The sequence below is a fragment of the Sitophilus oryzae genome, unplaced genomic scaffold (assembly GCF_002938485.1).
Source record: "Sitophilus oryzae breed Bouriz unplaced genomic scaffold, Soryzae_2.0 scaffold_378_pilon_pilon, whole genome shotgun sequence".
Classification (NCBI taxonomy): Eukaryota; Metazoa; Arthropoda; class Insecta; order Coleoptera; family Curculionidae; genus Sitophilus; species Sitophilus oryzae.
Genome location: NW_022146949.1, coordinates 138,296 through 159,148, shown reverse-complemented (window position 1 = coordinate 159,148; position 20,853 = coordinate 138,296). Strand labels below are relative to the sequence as shown.

The window sequence follows — 20,853 nt, the reverse complement described above, 5'->3', positions numbered from 1 at the left end:
TATTTTTTAGGTATAAAAACTAAACAGAATCCAAATCCTCCACCAGTTGAAAAACCAAACATTGTAACAATATGGGTGGCTAAGTCTTTTCCTTCGTGGCAAAGTTGTATTTTGACAGTATTAAAGGATCATTTCCTGGTAAGACATGTCTAATAATTGAGGTTATGTGTGTTCAGTTTTTTTCTAGCTACAGTTATATTCCTACACCAAAAATAATGTATATTCGATACCAGTTAAACTTTTAGTTAATCGAGGGCGCGAATTTTAAATTCATTGTTGCCTACCATGGACATATTCGGCGCCGGGATGACTAACTGGAGTTTAAATTTCCCGCTGGGGATTAAGGTGGTAGCTCTGCTGTAAAAAATGTCAAGTTGCCCACATTTATTTGTTACAACCTGACATTGCCTTTCGTTTTGACATTTTAGTTTTGTATTACGGGTTTTTGGTTTAATTGAATTATGTTGTGATACTTTAAGCTTAAACATTTTTACTAGCAGACCTTGCAGTCGAACATTGTTCTTTTTAGAACCTCTTTTAATGCGAAGTGTACAAGATAGCTGTAAAATACTCATATAATAATACGTCCCCTAAGTGCTGTTAACAATGTGAGTTTTGTTGATGTAAATAATAACTGTTAATATATTTATAATTAATTTATTTTTGTTTCTTAAAATATTTTGATTAAATGAAAATTTCTAAAAGTGGGCAAAGCTGTGCTGGTCAAGCTTAATCACAACTATATGACATCATAAGCCCCCATTTTTGACAGTTTTGTTTGACGTTTCAATTGAGCCATTACCACACTGGAATTCACAATTTACCGTAAACTGCAATTAGATAAATAGATAGATATTTATTTCGTATCAAAAAATCACAGATAATTTTACATAATGTCAGAATTTATAAAAATAGTACAAATAATTAAAAATTACACTAAAATCTTGTAACTATAGAAAATTATACTATATTTAATTAAAATGTATTAAAGATTAAAACCTAAACTAAACTATTATTTAAGATTTAACAGACTGTGACTGAGATTTGAAGATCTGTGACTGTTACCCAACTGTTACCTCTCCCAAGTCTAAATCGAGATTCGTCTGCACTATACATAGATGGCGCTTTGTAGCAAGTAGTAGTGGGAACTATCGAATGAATACTATCGAAACATTCGATAGTTGCAATTCATTCGAATAATTCGATAGCTAGTAAGAAAACATTCGTCGAAAACTATTCGAATAAAAATATCGAATAGAGGCGTCATCTGCCTTGAAATATATTAATTCGGCAGCAAAAACCATTCATTTATAAAATTCATTCATTTGTAAAATTCATTTATTCGTCAGGATCGATTATAATAAAATATAAACTGGATTTTAGTTGTCGCCCGGCGACGTAGGTTTCTTTCCTAGAAGCCCGACAGCGGTCGGCGGTCGGTGGCAATGGTATGAAATAAGCCGGCATCTTTGATTTTGAGTCAGATAAAGATAAGGACACATTATTTTTTGATTGAGATCGAGGGGCTAGTATTTACACAGAAAATACATTATGAACGGCGCTGTTGCCGTATATTCGTATTAGTTGGTATTAGCAAAGAATATTATTCTTTGGTATTATAGTTAGTTAGGGATAGTATGACTATATATTTTGCATTTTTTTTTATTAATATTCTGTTGTTACACTTCAATAATACTTTTTATTTTGAATCTAGGAAAATGATTTTTAATGTTTTTAAGCAAAACTGGTTTAATAAATAATAATAACAGTAATAATTTGGGTATTTGTTATACCTAGTAACACCAAAATTTAAAATCATTTAATATAAACATTTTTTTAAGTAGTAGCAAAATATAAACAACAAATTAGAAGTCAAAATTATTTATATTAGATCCTATTTAAAAATAATATAGTCTCTAAATTTTTTGTGGCAACGTTGGTTTATTAAATAATAATAATTACAGAACTAATTTGTTATATTAACAACAAATTTTAAAATCATGAAATATAAACATATTTATTAATTTTCTAAGCATGCAGTGTAATAGAAGAAAAATATAAATAAAAAATTAGAAATCAAAATTATATATGTGTATTACATTTTATTACTTTGTATTAGTATTTAAAAATAATATTTGCTTTTACTGGCATTTACTTTAAAAAATAAATGAAATACTTCTTCGCAAAAATCTACATGTAAGAGAATTAGCATAAACAAAATACAAATATCGTTAACTTTTTTTTAAATTGGCACGTGTAAAACTTTAATTTAATTTTCTCATCCCAAAATTTGACTTCGATAACCATTTACTTTTTTTTTACTTTGATAACCACATTACCACATTACTTAAATATGATTATTAAGTTCAACTAATTCATATTACTAAAACATCTAAAATACAAATACATATGTATTTTTAAAATTAATTGTAAGTTCACCTCATCTCTCTGAAAAATTGTTACTACTCAAAATTTTTCATTAAAAAAATAGACCATATACCGCATAAAATTAAATAATTGAAAGATCGGAAAATCACACAAATTTTCGGAAAAATTTTGACCACCTGCACACGCACACAATCGTCAATTTAAAAAAAACACTACTGCTTTAGTACTTTAAATATTTTAATAAACGCAAAAATAGCCCAGTATTTAGAAGGCAAGTTATAAAAATTTGGAAGAACTAATTATGCACTGACGCACACAAAAATCAAACGAATACTAAATTTCATTTATCAAAAGCATTCGATAGTCGTGGCTTAACGATAACCATTTAGTCGCACGGCGAGGTTGTCACATATGCTTTAGTATACAAATGAATGAATGATTTTATTCGAATGAAACCATTCGATAGTTGAAATCATTCATTCAGTAATCATTCGATAGTCTAACTCATTCGTTAGTTCCCATCGCTAGTAGCCAGATATTTTTAGGGATGAGTGGTGGTCGTATTGAAATGCGGCGCGTGTTCTGACAACATTTTATTTAACATTTAATATAAATTGGACTGAAATTTAACGGAAACGAAGGAGCACATCTGACCATAAAATAATAAATACAAGAAGAAGTGTCAAGTCAATGTTAAATTATGGAAACAGCGTGGCTGCCTGGGTAACTAATTTTCAGATATGGCGGCTGGGACATTTGACATGACATAGACATGACAATTTCAATTTTATGAAATTTGTTTCCGTTTCCGGTTTTTAATGGCGGGCTGTTCAGGAGGTTTAAATGACGGTTAATATACTTTTTACTCTTTCTAGTAGTAAATAATACAACAAAATTACTCAAAAATATTTATTTGAAATTTAGAACAATGTAAATATGCAAATCAACACAATTAAAGAGCTATAATCCAATAAACTACTGTATCAATATCAAATATTTAAATAATATCAGAGATGCTGTGTTAAAGTGAATTAGTAAAGTAACAGAGAGTGCATTGACTTACAGAAACTTGAAGATAAATAAATGTTTTAACAGCTTCACGGGCATAAAACTAAATAACTGGAAGCAGGAAAAAGGCAACCGGAACCCACACAAAACCTGGAATCAAAAAAAATATGTAAAAAACATAAATATAGGTACATAAGACTTTTGTGAATTAAATCAAACAGGACTTGAATGCAAATAAAATGAATAAAAAATATAATACATATACATCTAATACCACATTTGTATTTTAAAAATAATCTACATACATAGATTTATAGCATTATTGCTATGAAAATACATAATAGGTACCTATGTGATATGTAATTACGTATTTCTGTTCATCTTGTAGAAAATTAATGTAGGCTAATAATAGTTCAATAATCATAATTTACCTTGTATAACTTGCTTTCAATTGCTCAAAATCACCGATCAGTCTTTAAAGTAGAGATACGGAAAAATCCTTGGCAAAGAATATCCCAAGATCCTTGGGTTTAAAGCTAAAAAAATATAAAAACAGTTAATATATTACATATTTTTACATATAATATGGCCCATACCTACTACACGCAGAAACGTCGATTTCATCATTTTCTTCATGTAATTAATATCATATATACTTTATTAAAGTGTTAACAAGGTACTTTATATCAAAAAACGTCTTTGTACTTATAAATTTCAGCCGAAATATCAGAAACAAACTTCCAATCAAATCTAAACGGCAAAAATTAAAATGGCGCCCGACCTTGCCAGAGGCCTCGGGAGCTGACGCTGACACACAGACAAAAGACAAAAGAACAGGACGCCGACGTGCATAAAAATGTTCCGTAGCAGAAATTGACAGAAATCATATAGAAATATTCAGATTTTTGTCTAGGACAGTCTAGAAGGCCATGCTTCCTGCCTGGGTAGAACCGCGCCACAACTGTTTCCAATTTTCCGGTTTACTGTCACCCCCTGCATCTGACTAGCTGGCGGTCATCTTGCTGACTGACTGAGACCATAGATAAATACTATTTGGCGCTATTCTTGCAACGGTCGCGACCCAAAACTTTTGAAAATTTTGGAGCGGTTCGGCTTTTTCCGGAATTATATCGCCAAATATTGTTTATTCAAATTTCTTATTATTTTCGTTTAATTTTATAAATAAAATACTGTGTGTTGCATACAAGAAACTTTATTTCATATAAGGACGCACGTATGAAATACCTATGAAACATTGGAAACCGACGTTATGCCACGATCCACGATGGTTTTTGCAATTCACAGTTCACAGCACAGCTTTTTAAGTTTTTAATGCCACTTTTTCACAATTATCACCGGTTGTAGGTTGGAGTAAATAAAACTTGAATTAAACTCACAAGATAGCAATAATTACTTTGAAAATGGACGCTATAAACACTTTTCGGAATTTCTTTAATGAGAGCGGTTTAGATTTTGAAATATTATTATGATTTTTGAAGATTCTGACTTTGACAAGAGAAAATTATTTCTGTTTTTGTTTGCCGTTGCTCTTAGTGACCGCTATAGCAGCGCCAGATCGCGTATAACGGTCGCGACCCAAAATAGTTTCGCGACCTAAAATTTTTACGGGCTTTCCAATCTAAACTTGACTGAGACTGACTTCGTTGACGGATGACGGATGACAGCGCGGACTTTCACTCGATTCTTCTTTTCTCTGTGGACTTGGCCTTCATGACTGGCAAGAGAAAACTTCTCTCGAGGCTGGAGTAGCTGTTTGCGCCGTCGAACCTCCGGGCCTGATACCGTTGGAGGTGGCAATGGCGTAGGCACCACATATTTTTTATAATTATGTTGAATTTTGAATACATTCCTCGATAATATCTTGAGACAGGGTACCGATTAAACAGGGTCCGGCAATAGTGCGTCGCGTCGGGCATCTGTAGCTCCTAAAATAAAAAAACTTGGGATTTTGTTTAAGTGCAAACCTAAAGTATGTACGAGGATGTATTTCAGGAAAATATGTTAACTTCTATAGGGTGGCTCAAAAAAGTGTGAGTGGATCGGGATGATTTTTTTTAATGGAGCACCCTGTATATTATTGCCTTTTTGACTTCCTTTCAGTTCACTTTATATTGTCCTAAGATATGAGTAAATGTATTTCGATAATTTCAGAGATATTAATAAATAAATAAAAAAAATATATTTTTCAGCCGTTCTTAAAAAAAATTATTAAAAATACAAGAACTGTCCTGAAATTATAACTATATTAGGTATTTACTTTAGATGATCCGCACTGACTTTGCAATAATTATGGTAATCGTAAATCATACAGGGTGTTCCATTTAAAATAACGAAGAAAAATTATTTTATATTTTAGAAAGTTTGGCATAGAACTTCGAACATCCTGTATGATTTACTATTACCATATTTATAGCAAAGTAAGTGCAGACCATCTAAAGTAAATACCTAATATAGTTTTGATTTCAGGACAGTTCTTGTATTTTTTTTACCCTGTATAACTTTATCGCTATATTGATCCTCCATCGCGTTCCAACTGAGTTTTTTTATATATCCCTTCCTTAATCTGTTTATTCAAAGATTTCAAGAACTCAGTTTACAGTATATGCGTTATTAAAATTACCTCTATTTAAATTTTAGAAAGATGGCTACTTACCTGATAACAAAGTATTATCAGCCGAGTTTGCTAAAAAAGAGGAACTGAAAAAATATATGAAGAGAGTGATGCCTTTCGTCCAAGCTACCAGAGAAAAAGTTAATCAACTTGGTCTAAAAGCTTTAGCTTTGACTTTGGAGTTCGACGAAGCCGAAATTTTAAGAAACAACAGCACGTATTTGGCTAACACTCTTGATGTGAGCGCCCACAATCTCGAAAAATAAATTGGGAAAATAATAATAAATAGAAAATGTTTTTTAGGTTGAAGAAGTTGTCATTAAATTTACAGACGATCCAGAGGCGACGGAAAAAATGAAGGAATGTTGTCCGGGTGGTCCGTTTGTTGTTTTTTCGAACAAACCAGGAGTTAAATTGGAGTTTGTTAACCCTACGCAAGGGAATGGTTTATTTTCAAAGTATATTATCATTAATAATAATGATAGTTATAAAAAGGTTGTTGAAAAGCTGGCTAAACATTTTAAGCAAATTAAAAGTAAGTTTTTTGTTTAAGATTTGGGTAATTATTGGGAAAACTGGAAATCGTCCGATTTTCACCAAAATTGGTATACACACTATTTTGAGGTCGTAGATTACGAATCTGAACTTTTTTCTTGGCGATCTCTTACCGTTTTTTAGAAAAACGGAAAATTATTTCAACATTGAATTTTTCTTTATTTCGGCCCTATAAAGTAATGATTTCACTATATTTTCATTATATTATAGTTTATCTAAAAGCTACACTTGATTGGGGATAGAAAAATGTCCAAAATTTTACTGAAAACACTTTTTTCTCACAAAATAACAAAGAAAATTGAGACCAGATGGAAGTTTGACATTTCATATATCCTTCTTTCTCTCTCCTATGTAATGAGAGAGACAAAATATATTCTAAACCTAATCTAGAAAATTGAATATTTACAACGTTGCTATATCTTCTATTTTTTCTGGTGATTAAGGATTTTAAATTACCTATTATGAGATCGACAATAATTAAATATACCTACAAGTTACAAAGTTACGCGGAAGAGTTTTGATTGCATTGGTTTCAACTTCTATGCGGAGGGTGTTAATCTTTTGTTGTTATATTATATCAAAAAAAGATTAACACCCTCCGCAAAGAAGTTAAAACTAATGCAATCAAAACTCTTTCATGCAACTTCGAGGTTATAAATAATCTTTATTATATAACTCCTTTGCGGAGGGGGTTAATCTTTTTTTGATATAATATAACAACAAAAGATTAACACCCCCCGCATGGAAGTTGTAATCAATGCAATCAAAACTCTTTTGTGCAACTTCGTGGTTATAAATAGTCAGATCTCGTTGGTAAAATAGCAATTATGGGAAGGAGCCGTTCTTCTGGCGACCGCCTTTCGTAATCCCAGAATGAGCGAAAAAAACACGCTAAATTTAGGTTTAGCATTGGCAACGTTGCTTTAAATGCCAGAAACACATAACCCAACATTTTCAGATTGTTTACAAATTTATTTTAGCAAATTTTCCTCTATTGTGCATAGAATTGGTTAAAAAAGTAACAGAAAATAGCAATAACATCATTGTTTATTGAATACCTAACAAAATATGTGCTAGAAAACCTTAAAAATATGAGAAATTAAGAAAAATTCGATGTTGAAATAATTTTCCGTTTTTCTGAAAAACGGTAAGAGACCGCTAAGAAAAAAGTTCAGATTCGTAATCTACGACCTCAAAATAGAGTGTATACCAATTTTGGTGAAAATCTGACGATTTCCAGTTTTCCCAATAATTACCAAGATTTGTTACCAGGCTTGTTTTTCAAACGAATTGTTTAAAAACAAGAATTTTAAACGTGTTTAAAGGTGCGTCCACATTGCTCGTGATCCTGCTCGCGCTCTTGCTTCTGATTGCGTTTGCGTTGCTTGCGCTTCCTGTTTGTCGTGTTTCTCAAGATCTTTCGGCTTGCAAGCAACGGCGTCCACATTGAAATGTGGTGCTTGCTTTCGGACATGGATGATACTGAAGTTTTTTAATAGCGGCTGCTAGTGCGATCATTATTGCAAAACGAAGGAGACAAAGAGAATAAAACCGGTGTTGGATGTCTATTAATTTCAAAAGTAAATCGCAGCACAATGAAAGGAAACTTATACGCGATTTACAAACAGACAGAATGTTTTTTAATAATTTTTATCGCATGTCCGCTACTGATTTGAAAGACCTATTAATTTAGTTGGCCCCCGTATAGAAAGAAAAAATACAACTTAAGGAAGTGCATTCCGGTTAAAGGAAGAGTTAAAGAAATATTGTTCATAACATTAAGTTTCCTTGCAGCTGGAGATTCGCATACCAGTTTGGGTTATTTATTCAAAGTTTTCAAGCAAAACATTTCAAAATATTACCAGGCGTATGCCAAAATATATATAAAGTTCTCAAAGAAGAAATTAAGATAAGTAGGCAATATAAAAAATATAGAGTTATATTTTATTAAAGGTATATTTAATATTATTAATCCACGAACTAAACACTAGTGATGTATCGGTATTTGAGTAACGCGATTTTGGAGCGGTATTTTTTGTAACGTCGTGTCGCGCTCCACAACGAATCAGGAACCTGTTACTGAACAACGACGATCATAATGACGACAAAATTATAAATTATTTATAATTTGCAAATAAATTATTTATAATCGCACTTGAAGTTATCGTCCGTTGAGCCGCGCGATCTCGATCGGGACGTGTTCGCTCAAGCCGCCGCGCTCCTAGAGTTGTAGTGCCCTGTCGCGAACAGAAGTAACTGCTGTGTCTGATGGGCATCGATGCTCGACCTCTGCGGCGACCTAATTCGCTCCAGCCGTCGCGCTCCGAGGGTTTTAGTTTCCTGTCGCGAACAGAAGTAACTGCTGTAACTGATTATCGACGCTCGACCTCGGCGGCGACGTACTTCGTTCCAGCAGCAGTCGCTGGAGCGCTTCTAGGGTTCCATTTTCGCCTGTCGCGGTTTCATTGGCGTTGGTGCTGCCATCGCTACGTTACTTTCGAAATAGCGATTTTTGGTATGTACTATAGGCATGGTATAAAATAGCGTTGTTAGAATGATGAAACGTAAAAGCAAATAAAATAAAATAAAAATGTTATTTGCTTTTATACATTTATATAAGTTTTATTGTTTATATCTATTTTTAAGGTCTAATGATGGCTGGAATTGCTGAAACCGGTCACCAATAAAGAATTTTTTTGACAGTGTTTTAGACTTTCTTCTTGATTTTAACATTAAATATATTATGTTGCAATACACATAAATATGAACCGTTAAAGACAATACGCCATTCCTTGATATTTTTTTAAAAACCTGTAATGTAATTATCTTACAAATGTGTTTTTTTTTTTCTTTAAATTGCAGCGGTTATAACGTGGATCAGAAGAATATAAATCTAAATTATTATCGGAAAAAATAAAAATTGTTGATGAATAAAAAGTATTGAATACCAATAAATGCATGTACAGGGTGGGTCAAATTCGACGCTTTTAAATGGAAACACCCTTTTCTATAGGAGATAGATAAAAACTATTATCGGTGTCTGGAGCTCAATTTTTGTCAAAAACATGATGGTGAAAACCGCACATCGATATCTGTTACCGTTTTGGAGTTACGGGGTGTTTTTCAAAAATATGCATTTTTAACAAATCGCTGTAACTTTTTTGCTATGGAAAATTTTGTATTTTTATGAAAACATTTCCAAAGCACCTTTTTACGTAGAATTTAATGGTTTAAGTATGATTTTTTTAAAATTAATAATTTAAGAATAATCAACAGAAAATTTGATTTTTTATATGGGACACCCTATATATTTTTAATTTATTGAAAATAATTTAAAATTACCTTTCCAAAAATATAACACACTTGATATTTTGCTCGATTCCTCTTTGAGATATAGGGTATATAAAAATTCGCCCGCTTTAAATAAGTAGGCTTTGAACGGCACCGGCTACGGTAATGCAAAAAAATTCTAGCTGTGAGCATCAGTTAAAACGAAAATAATATTTGCTATAAGAGATGCAGAATTTTATAACAATTTAAAATAGATTTAACCAACATCAACACAGTTAAACTATATCTAATAACATTAAAAATAAATAGCAAACCAAGACATGCGATTTTGCTAGAGCCGTTCGACATATCGACCGTCTTCTGTTATGGAGTGACGGGGTAGTTTTTGAACATTTCTCGCGGAATTCATTAACTCAATGGGGGTGAAAGATACCCTCTCATAACTGCTAAGTATTTCTAATTCTTGTCTAGATTATACGGAAGAATAAGGAACATTTATTCTTCCGCAAATATATCCATAGGATTAGATCCGTGGGCACTAAGTCAGGCGGCCTCGACGGCCAACGGCTGGGATCTTGGTTAGCTATTCAATTATTCTTGAAATTGGCTACAAAAATGTGCTGATAACTTCAGCGTTCAGAGGCGGTGCGTCGTCTTGCTGGAAAATTATGTTTTCCAGTTCCATTAAAGGCATATCATCAATAAGGGGCCCAAAGCCTCCTAGTTAAAAGTGGCAAACTTTTAAAAATTCTGTATTTCGAAGGGGATTATAACAAAATATCAAGTGTGCTATATTTTTGGAAAGGTAATTTTAAATTCTTTTCAGTTAATTAAAAATATGGAGGGTGTCCCAAATAAAAATCAATTTTCCTGTTGATAACCCTTAAATTATTAATTTTAAAAAAATTTCACTTAAATCATTAAATTCTACGTAAAAAGGTGCTTTGGAAATGTTTTCATAGAAATACAAAATTTTCCATAGCAAAAAAGTTACAGCGATTTGTTAAAAATGCACATTTTTGAAAAACACCCCGTAACTCCGAAACGGTAACAGATATTGATGTGAGGTTTTCATCATCATGTTTTTGAAGAAAATTGAGCTCCAGACACCGATATTAGTTTTCGTCTATCTCCTATAGAAAAGGGTGTTTCCATTTAAAAGCGTCGAATTTGACCCACTCTGTACATATTTTAAGTCAATTTATTGCTTAAATAATAAAAACAACGTCAGTTTAGGGAATAGGTCATATTTTTTATTTTATTTAAAAGTTTAATTTCTAAAATTGAAACCTAAAATATTGCCATTGTGATAAATTATTTTAGTCATCCTGTATTGTTTACAAATTTGTCTATGAAATTGTTTATGAACTTACACGGGCACAGAGATAATGGCAAGGTTGGGAGTAGTTGCAGTTTGTGAAAAAAAGTGGTGGAAAAGTCATACTATTTTTTTTTGTTGTTTCAGAGCCTGAATTGGTTGATTTGTATCGTTTTGATGACCCTGTCTTAGGATTAGTTACAATGCCATCATTTGATGAACCTCTCAAAGGGAAAAGCCTCATTCCACAAAACGCTACATTTGACGTGAACGTTGAAAATTCCTTAATAAATGTAGTCTACGATAAGAAAGTTATTGATATTGGGAAACAAGTGACTTATTTGCTAAGAGAAAGTTGATTAGAAAATATATTTATTTAATTTATTATTGGGTTACACTTTAAATAAAACTGTTTTCTAATGTAGGTAAATGCTTTTATTTTCTAATTTCTTAATATCTATATAGTCAGTTTAACGAGAGGATCCCTTACAGGAACAATTGTTTCAGTCATTTTTCAAAGGTAATTTGTATTTTCTGTTATTTTTTGGATGTACTCTGTCGAAATCTTTTCACTTTCATTGGACAAACTATAGGTATTCAATGTTGAATATCTTTTTCATTATTCAGTTTATTAAGTTTATTCATACAGTCCATACATTGTTTAAAAGTAACAATATAGAGCATTGATTTTCGAAAAAAAATCTTCCATCTCGTTGGTCTAATACTCATTAATTTCCAAGTCGAATATGTTTTGACTTTTGTTTAAAATCTAAAGAGATTTTGAACTTTAAACAATTGCACGAACGCACGTTAAAAATTAAATAATAATTGTTTGACTTTGTGTTGTGAGAGACCAAGGTTGCTTGTAGACCGACGATTTGCTAGAATGAAATTATTTTTGGCAGCTTTTGCATTGAATTGATACCAGAGACATTGATACGAAAGATTTTTAGTTATCTGTATGTTATCTGTGCGAAAGTTTGATACGTATTTTAGAAAAACAAACTTAAAATTCAAATAGAGCTATATCTAGGCACAGTGGCAAGGTGGTCATGCGTAGTATCTATGAGCAAGTGCAGCAAATAGACGCCTCAAGGCTCAGCCATTAATATTAGTATCGATATCGATATTTCTCATCAACCCCGACCGTTCCCATTCCTAATAGAGTCATAACCTAACTTTCCATACTTCAAAAAAAGTAATAATTTTAAAAATATTTTTAAGGATGTCTCTAAAAACGCTTGACGCTGGCCTACAACTGAGCAAGAAATTATACCAACCCCTTTTTATTCAAGCACTGGCAAGCTTTCATAGTACGTCGCATTTAAATGTGTGGCAAGCGAAAAATACACGCGATGGTCCTGGTAAATGGCTAGAATATAATAATAAGGTGTATCCACCCCAAGGACCCGATGAAGAGCCCAGACCAGCCGTATGTTATCAACATTAGTTTTGAGCTTCCTTATTTATTTAAAATTTCATTATTTTAGTTTGTATGTCATCAACGAACAAACATTAAGTATAGTCCGTTTAAGATGTGGTATATAGCTTCATTAGTTAGAGGAATGGCAGTAGATGAAGCTGTGAGACAGCTTAAATTCGTAACTAAAAAGGGTGCTAAGGATGTTAGAGAAGTTATAGAAGAAGCAAAAGAGTTGGCGGTTAAGGACCATAATGTTGAGTATGCCAGTAATATGTGGGTTGGTAAGTATCATGTCTGTAATAAAGAGAGTTTATTTATATTGTATTATTCAGTTGATTATGCTAGAAATAATAGTATTCTTTTTTTATTCTAGCTGAATCTTTTGTTGGCAAAGGAAAAGTTATTAAAGGAATGCGCCGGCACGGTAGAGGAAGATACGGAATTATTGAATACGTACATTGCCATTACTTTGTCAGGCTTGAAGAAGGTAAAACTATTTTTTCAACATTAATTAACAACAAAATTACAAATAAAAATGTATTTTTAGGATTACCCCCTGAAAATTATTACCTTCACACCCCAAAACAACCCCAAGAGCAATTAGAAGATTGGCTGAAACAAATGCGAAGTAGGAAAATAATCGGCTCTTTATAATTTCTAGGTTTAACACTTTTATTTAATGTATAAACAAAATAAATATAGAAAATAATATGCTTTCTAAAAGTTTGAACTTATTAGCTATAAGTATAATAAATAATACTTTTCTTTAACAGGAATTTAGTAGGTTAAAAGCTACTAAGGTTTAAGTACTGCTAAAAAGGTAAGTAAGCAATTCTGGTTTTGTCATTTCTCTTTTGTATTTCTGCACGATTTCTTGAATTTTCAGTCTTCTGCGAACATGTGGCGGTTGGTAACTAAAAATAAACGTCAATAATAACTAGTGTTATAACTGAGAGAACGTTCCCATTTATCACGAGGGAACCTCGGGAATGCTCCCTTTTAAGAGCATGTATGAGCACAAACGAGCATGTATAAGCATAAACAGGGTTGTCAGATGTCCCTCCTAGGAGACAGTTATACTTTGATTAGTCAGTCCCACTTTTTTAAAATTAATTCTGACAAGTAAATTGTACCACATTTCCTTCTTTCTTTTCACTAACTATCCATTAAAAGTATTTTTTTAAACTATCCATAATTTTACTATATGTAACACAGAGAAGTTTTATTGTCAGTCAACAGGTGCAATATGGCTATCCCGCTTTTTCATTTGAGGATCTGGCAATCCTGAACACAAAAAGAAAGTTTCCTATAAACGTTTTTTTTAAATTTGTTATTAAATAACCTAAGCTTTCTACAAAAATAGTATTTTCTCTATAGTATTTATAATACACCATATTATACAGGGTGTCCCAGAAATAAGTGCAAGTATTTTAAGGGGTGGTAGATCTCGATAAAAGAAACATATTTTCTCTTTATCGTTTTTCAAATAAGTCCAAAATAACCGAGTTATTTTACTTTGAAATTTTCCAAAAAAATGATTTTTTGCTGGATCTTTTCTGGATTTTCTTTCTTGTATCTTTAATCTGCTACCTATGTTGTCATATTATCAAGAAATTATTTTTTTTAAATAAAAACTAAAAAAATTTCCAAAGAAATTTTCCAAAAATTCCGAATTTTCAAAATTTTTTTTTCGCGAAAAAAACCTCATTGGCGTGTTTCTGGAGTTGAATTATACTACCAGTTAAAATACTTGCACTTATTTCTGGGACACCCTCTATAGAAAGTAGGAGTTTGGGTATTCCTCAGTAGGTATACTAGCCAATCCCTATTATATACAGTATGTTCCCAGATAGTTTTTACAAGAGGAAAAATGCATTCTTCATAAAAATTTTTGATTGTTCTAAAATGGTTAATCCCGTTTATAATTTTCCAAATTTCCATACTGTTTTAGAGAAAATTAAAGAACACGATTTTTTTTTTATTTTATATTGAAAAAAATATAAACGGGATTAATAACCATTTTAGAACAAGCAAAAATTGTTATGAAGAATTCATTTTTCTCATAATGTCAATAATAAAAGTTTTTCCTCTTGTAAAGACAATCCGGGGACATACTGTATAGATTTAACTACTTTTTGCTATTTTTTATTTTTATTATTTAATTTACAAATTTCAGTATGCAGTGTTGATAGTTACTCTGCAATATTTTTGCACACCAAACCAGAAAGAAAGATAATGTTTTCTGAATACACCTATTGATCCTCAATTTTTTTTCTTCTTTTTGTTCTAAATGTTCTCAAAATTCTCAGTTTTCTCCAGAACATTCGAGAAACTTCCAAGTAAAACTTAAAAATGTAACTTAATGATTTTCCAAATCTTTTCGACTGTATTAATTCTAAATTCTCAACATTTGCTCGTTTATTCTCATTTATTCTCGGGGAACATTCTCCAAAAATAAATTCTCCAACATTTAACAGCACTAATAATAACTGAAAATAATTAGTTAAGTCAGCATACTTGTCAGAATCCAGTCGTTTTCTTCTAGCCATGTTCATTGCTGTCTGTCTTACTAAAGAACCTAAACTTCGCCTACTAACAATCATACCATCCACCAAAGGAGAGGCAAGACTCACTCTACCTGTTGGTCCCTAAAAATTGATAAATTTTAATATAATATTTAATCAAAAAGATCACTGATCCAGCGTAAAGTGACATGTCCGTCCCCAAGATCTGTATTCGCCCCACATACACCCGAAGATTTGGTCTGTGGATAATAACTTTGTGCTTGTGTGGCGGGCCAAGCCTGTCACAGGCCATATCCGCAGACTTGATCTGTCAGATTATATTGGTCTAAAAAAACGTGGCAATTTTTATCCCGATAAACATTTACCGATATAAAAACTTCTATAAAATGTCGAATTTTAACTTTATAAACAAGAATATTTTAATTATAATTTTATAAACAAGAATAGTTAATCGGTCAAAGATCTAGTCGACAGGCAAAGTCGGCAGACCAAAATACTAGAGTTTTGAGTCGTGACAGGCCAAGTCCGCTGGCCAAATCTTCTGGTGCATGGGTGGCTATTGGTTGAATTCACATCTGGTCACTTATATGTTTTTTGCTTACTTGTAGATGGACCCTTAATAACCCTGTTGTAAGGAAATGTAAATATATAACTAAAACATCAGTTGGTTTAGTAGAAACTCCCTTCTCTAAACCAGTATTCATACATTCTAAGAGGTCTCCTAAAAAGATATAACAGAAGTATAATTCATTTTGCATATATTTTGATCATAATCAAACCTATAGGTAGATTTAGGTGATCTTCAAAACTTTCCAGCCAAACGATCATGATTTTCGTGTTGACGTTAGGATGAATGTTTGGTTTGTTGCCTCTTTTCGGTGGTATTGGTTGTTTGTCTAGTTCTAGACTTTGAGTACGTTTACTTCTGTCTTCGGATGACCAGGAATTATCGCTCCAAGCTGGAAAAAGGAAAAAAAATCTTGAATATCAATAATTACATATTTGTTGTGATAATTAAGTGTGAATAAATTCAGAAAGTAGTTGATGTTTACGAATTCCCTCAAAGATATGTCTTTATATACCGGGTGTATATATTTTTTCAGTTAAAACAGCGTTATTTGATATGTTAGTATATGACATAAATTGGGATTGATTGACGTATTCAAATGTTTTCGGTCACTTCCGGTTTCACCGGAAATGACTACAACTTTTGATTTTTAAATGGCACCCTCGGTATTTTTTTACTTTATTCGATAGAAAATGATACTCTGAATCGAATGACATATCATATGTTAACTTTTGACATTTTGGCATATGGTTTATTTGAAATTGTAACCTGCGGTTCATAACGACAATTTGACTCGAAATACCAAGTGTGTGGTATCAAATTATTCGTAAAAAAATGCTTTTTCCAAATATGCTGATGAGCCACACTCGTTCCATTTGAAAAAATTGAGATATGATTAAAAATACGATTTGGGCATCTTTTAACCGGCCAGGACAAGACACTAAAAACATTAGACGATGAAACCTATTTTTCCAAGGCTCCTTGATTAAAAATTAGTGTTTTTAACACAGCCATGGCACTCTAGATTGAAATTTAAAATAGAATTTGTTTTTGAGTGACTATGTAAAAAATTGACATATGATATGTCATTCGATTCAGAGTGTCATTTCTATCGAATAAAGTAAAAAAATACCGAGGGTGCCATTTAAAAATCAAAAGTTATAGTCATTTCCGGTGAAACCGGAAGTGACCGAAAACAATTGAATACGTCAGTCAATCCCAATTTATGTCATATACTAACATACCAAATTTTGTTGTTTTATCTGAAAAAAATAAAAAAGTTATAGGGATGAGCCACTTTTGAGACGCACCCGGTAGAGTATCTCTTACAACAAATTAGGTTTATACCAGAGGTTTATATTGTCTAACTAATAATAAAGTATAGAGACAAATTATGTGAAACTTGTTTGTCCACGTTTTAAGCACTCTTTAACAACTACACGGAAAGACTAATTACTCAGGGGATTAAATAGAAGAACTTTTAATATCATCAACCATCAATCATGTCTATTAGTTGATTTCTATTCTTGTGTCTATCTAAGCGTTAATCTTCAATTTGTTAAAAAGAGCAACCACTCAGACTGTCTCATCCCCATACCCCACCGCAAGCGACAGGTTGAACGATCATCGGCGACCATTGACCAACTCAATACAGAGTCGGTCAAAGTCATATCTCACGCTCAGGAGATGAAACTGTGTCTCATCCTCATGGTTGCGACAACTCTATTTTTGAGTAGAGAGATTGCGAAGATATACTACAGAAATGATCCTGTGAAGTATGATCTTGCCGGATGGAACGCTATTTTGAACGTTTCAATCGGGATTGCAAAGTATGTTTGGCGAGATGTACGTAGTGGCGACATCTAGGTTGAAACATTCATAATAGGTGTTTTGTGCTTTAGGCGCCATCTAGGTACCACTTTCTCAACGCCAGTACCGAGAAAGAGTTCTATTTAGGTACTTAACCTTGAGATATCTGTTTAGTACTACCGAGTGTATCGCTGGTTGTATACCCAAACTGTATAAAAGAGGTTAGATAAGACAAAAGAGACATTTGATTTACATTTTCGCATATGGTTTATTTGAAAACGTAACAAGCAGTTCATAACGACAATTTGACTCGAAATACCAAGTGTGTGGTATTAAATTATTCGTAAAAAATGCCTTTTCCAAATACACTAATGAGCCACACTTGTTCCATTTGAAAAAATTGAGATATGATTAAAAATACGATTTGAGCATTTTTTAATCGGCCAGGACAAGACACAAAAAACATTAGACAATCAAAACTATTTTTCCAAGGCACCTTGATTAAAGATTAGTGTTTTTAACACAGCCATGGCACTCTAGATTGAAATTTAAAATACAATTTTTTTTAAGCGAAAATGTCAAAAGTTGGCATATGATATGTCATTCTATTCAGAGAGTTATTTTCTATTAAATAAAGTAGAAATATACCGACGGTGCCAGTTAAAAATCAAAAGTTGTAGTCATTTCCGGTGAAACAGGAAGTGACCAAAAACAATTGAATACGTCAATGAATCCTAATTTATGTCATATACAAACATATCAAATCTCGTTTTTTTAATCTGAAGAAAATAAAAAGTTATAGGGTTGAGCCACTTTCGAGACGCACCCGGTATATTTTTTTAATTTCTGAAGAATTCTCAATAAATATTAAAAAAAAACTAAATAAATAAATTTTGCAACACATGGATACATAACTTTAAAGATTTAATTTAATAATAGATTTTTAAAAATTTCCAAAGTGATATTGAAATTTTTAGGAAGTAAATTAAATACTTTATATTAAATAAAAATAACTTTCTATTAAATACAAATATTTTAGGTTAAAACATGGCATGTAAAGTTTGTGCAGCGAGTCAAGACAGATTTCGATATTCGATATCCAAAAAATGACAGAAAATACAATTTAATTGGGAATTAAAATGACAAACAACTCTCACTGTCATGCATTATCTCTATGAAAAATAAATTTATCGATTACACTAATTAACTGAGTGAATATTGAATAATTGAGCTCGGGTAAATCTTGAGAATACAGAAAATACAAACAAATAACAAAAACAATAAAGATTAATTTTAAAATTGGTTAAAAGAGCAACCACTCAGACTGTCTCATCCCCATACCCCACCGCAAGCGACAGGTTGAACGATCATCGGCGACCATTGACCAACTCAATACAGAGTCGGTCAAAGTCATATCTCACGCTCAGGAGATGAAACTGTGTCTCATCCTCATGGTTGCGACAACTCTACTTTTGAGTAGAGAGATTGCGAAGATATACTACAGAAATGATCCTGTGAAGTATGATCTTGCCTGTTGGAACGCTATTTTGAACGTTTCAAATCGGGGTTCAAATTATGTTCGGCGAGATGTAGACAGTCTCGACATCTAGCATGAAACATTCATTATAATATCGGTTTGTGCTTTTGGCGTCATCTAAGTACCACTTTCTCGAGGACAGTACTGAGATAGAAAGATTTCTGTTTCGGTACTGAGCCATCAGCGACATCTATGACAGCTGTTTAGAACTACTTCGGTTGTGAGATGTATTGCTGGTTGCCTACTCAAATTGTATGAATATGAATGACATTTGACGTTAGATACAAGACATATGACATAATGTTAGACACATTGTTAGATTCTTAATAGGTTAGATTAAAAATTAGAAATAATAAAGCCTTTTTAATGTTTTAGGCTGTGATCTATAATAGTATTCAAATTATACAATAAAAAATAGACTCATATTTTGATGTCAAAATATATCATTCAATAACTTCGTATTTTTAAAGGAGCGCATTATCGTGATATAACATTTTAACAAAGTTACAAATCCTATGCATTATCGTTTATATAAATAGGGATTCTTAAACTTATTTTTTTATACTTACAAGATAGGTTACTGGTGTTAAATTTAATTTGAGCATCTGTTTGTTTCAAGCTCGAGGGAACAACAAAAGCTATTTCTGAACAAGCATCAGCCCAATAGAGTATGTGACTACTTCCATCGTAATTCTTTTGCTTAGGACTCTGACTTGAATTCTCTTTATCCGGACTTAGTTTCCAAGAAGTTGAAATATGTCCTGTCCACCCTAAAAATTATACATTAGTTGTCATGAGATTTTTCTTTGTAAATCGTATATTTGTCATTTTCGAACACTATTGAGTTTTATTTGTCAAATTTGAAATTAAATCTGCGTTTTGTTTAGTTAAAACTACGATTTTCATTGCAATAAAATGCCAAAACCACTAAATAGGAAAGAGATAATGGCGAGAAATTCCTGCGTTAGAGAGCTAAAAGTTGATATGTTGCTTACGTTTTGCAGATTCATTTAAAATGCATAGTTCTTTCAGTGAATTTCAGCTGCCACTGTGAGTAGAACTTCACAAAAAGTGAATACAAACGTTCACCAATTAAAACTTTATATTTTTCAACTTCTGTTTGTGTAATAGTCATAGACAAAGTAATATTGTGTCTAAAATTGTAAAAATCAGTGACAAAATTACGAATTTTATTTGACACTTATCAGAAGTCAATGTAAAAACAGTAGCCGTGGCAACATTGCGAATTGAGTGCATTCGCCAAATATTTTGATGACGTGCATGCCAACTTTTATTGCTTTTCCTATAGGTCTATCCACAAAAGAAGACAATTGCGTCATAAAATATATAAAGATCCAAAATTGTAGATGTATAGTTTATTTTTTATACCTATCTTACCTGGATGATCTTGGACTTTAACTGACCAACCCAGTGTATGTATGAATTCGAAGAAATACGGAGATATAACACTAGGGTTGAGAATATTGCTGACGATGTCGTGAGCTTCGGTTTGCTGTGATCTGACGTAGAATATGTGGGCTGTATCGCAAGTACGCGGACTAAGCTGATCGAGAATTTGTAGATCTTTACAAAACTCTGCTAGACTACTATCCAACGCTACTAAGTTCGAATTTGTATCATTGGTATCCTAAAAAATATTTTTAAGATTATAATCATGTTTTATTTAAAATTTGTTACACTTAAATGGCTTATTATTTACAAAATCTATTTGACTGCGAAAGATGTTATTATTTTAACAGGGTTGAAAAAAAATTAATTGAAGATTGAGGTAGTTACTT

The 20,853-nt window shown here is 32.1% G+C and overlaps 3 protein-coding genes and 2 non-coding genes across 8 annotated transcripts in view; 2 read left to right on the top strand and 3 right to left on the bottom strand.

Annotated features, from left to right (window-relative positions):
* Nucleotides 1-11,617, top strand: part of LOC115885237 (leucine--tRNA ligase, cytoplasmic) — a 36,145-nt gene extending 24,528 nt beyond the window's left edge. The window contains exons 17-20 of the mRNA XM_030904078.1: nt 11-138; nt 6,055-6,267; nt 6,332-6,563; nt 11,340-11,617. Coding sequence (XP_030759938.1) covers nt 11-138; nt 6,055-6,267; nt 6,332-6,563; nt 11,340-11,551 — 785 coding nt within the window. The 3' untranslated portion in view covers nt 11,552-11,617. The remainder of the gene's footprint in view (nt 1-10; nt 139-6,054; nt 6,268-6,331; nt 6,564-11,339) is intronic.
* A 732-nt stretch (nt 11,618-12,349) lies between these two features.
* Nucleotides 12,350-13,386, top strand: LOC115885238 (39S ribosomal protein L22, mitochondrial). The gene is made up of 4 exons (XM_030904079.1): nt 12,350-12,624; nt 12,683-12,896; nt 12,989-13,102; nt 13,163-13,386. The coding sequence occupies exons 1-4, from the start codon at nt 12,418-12,420 to the stop codon at nt 13,267-13,269; spliced, it is 642 nt and encodes a 213-aa protein (XP_030759939.1). The 5' UTR covers nt 12,350-12,417; the 3' UTR covers nt 13,270-13,386.
* LOC115885236 (ral GTPase-activating protein subunit beta) overlaps nt 13,386-20,853 on the bottom strand; it is a 40,003-nt gene continuing 32,535 nt past the window's right edge. For all 4 annotated transcript variants that reach the window (XM_030904074.1, XM_030904075.1, XM_030904077.1 and 1 more), the window contains 6 exons: nt 20,453-20,702; nt 19,624-19,824; nt 15,920-16,099; nt 15,743-15,861; nt 15,133-15,263; nt 13,386-13,529 (listed from right to left, as the gene is read on the bottom strand). In XM_030904074.1, coding sequence (XP_030759934.1) covers nt 13,418-13,529; nt 15,133-15,263; nt 15,743-15,861; nt 15,920-16,099; nt 19,624-19,824; nt 20,453-20,702 — 993 coding nt within the window. In that variant the 3' untranslated portion in view covers nt 13,386-13,417. The remainder of the gene's footprint in view (nt 13,530-15,132; nt 15,264-15,742; nt 15,862-15,919; nt 16,100-19,623; nt 19,825-20,452; nt 20,703-20,853) is intronic.
* On the bottom strand, nt 17,279-17,493 carry LOC115885244. Its single transcript, XR_004050702.1, has one exon. It is a non-coding gene; the product is annotated as a small nucleolar RNA U3 (small nucleolar RNA).
* On the bottom strand, nt 18,832-19,046 carry LOC115885243. The gene has a single exon (XR_004050701.1). It is a non-coding gene; the product is annotated as a small nucleolar RNA U3 (small nucleolar RNA).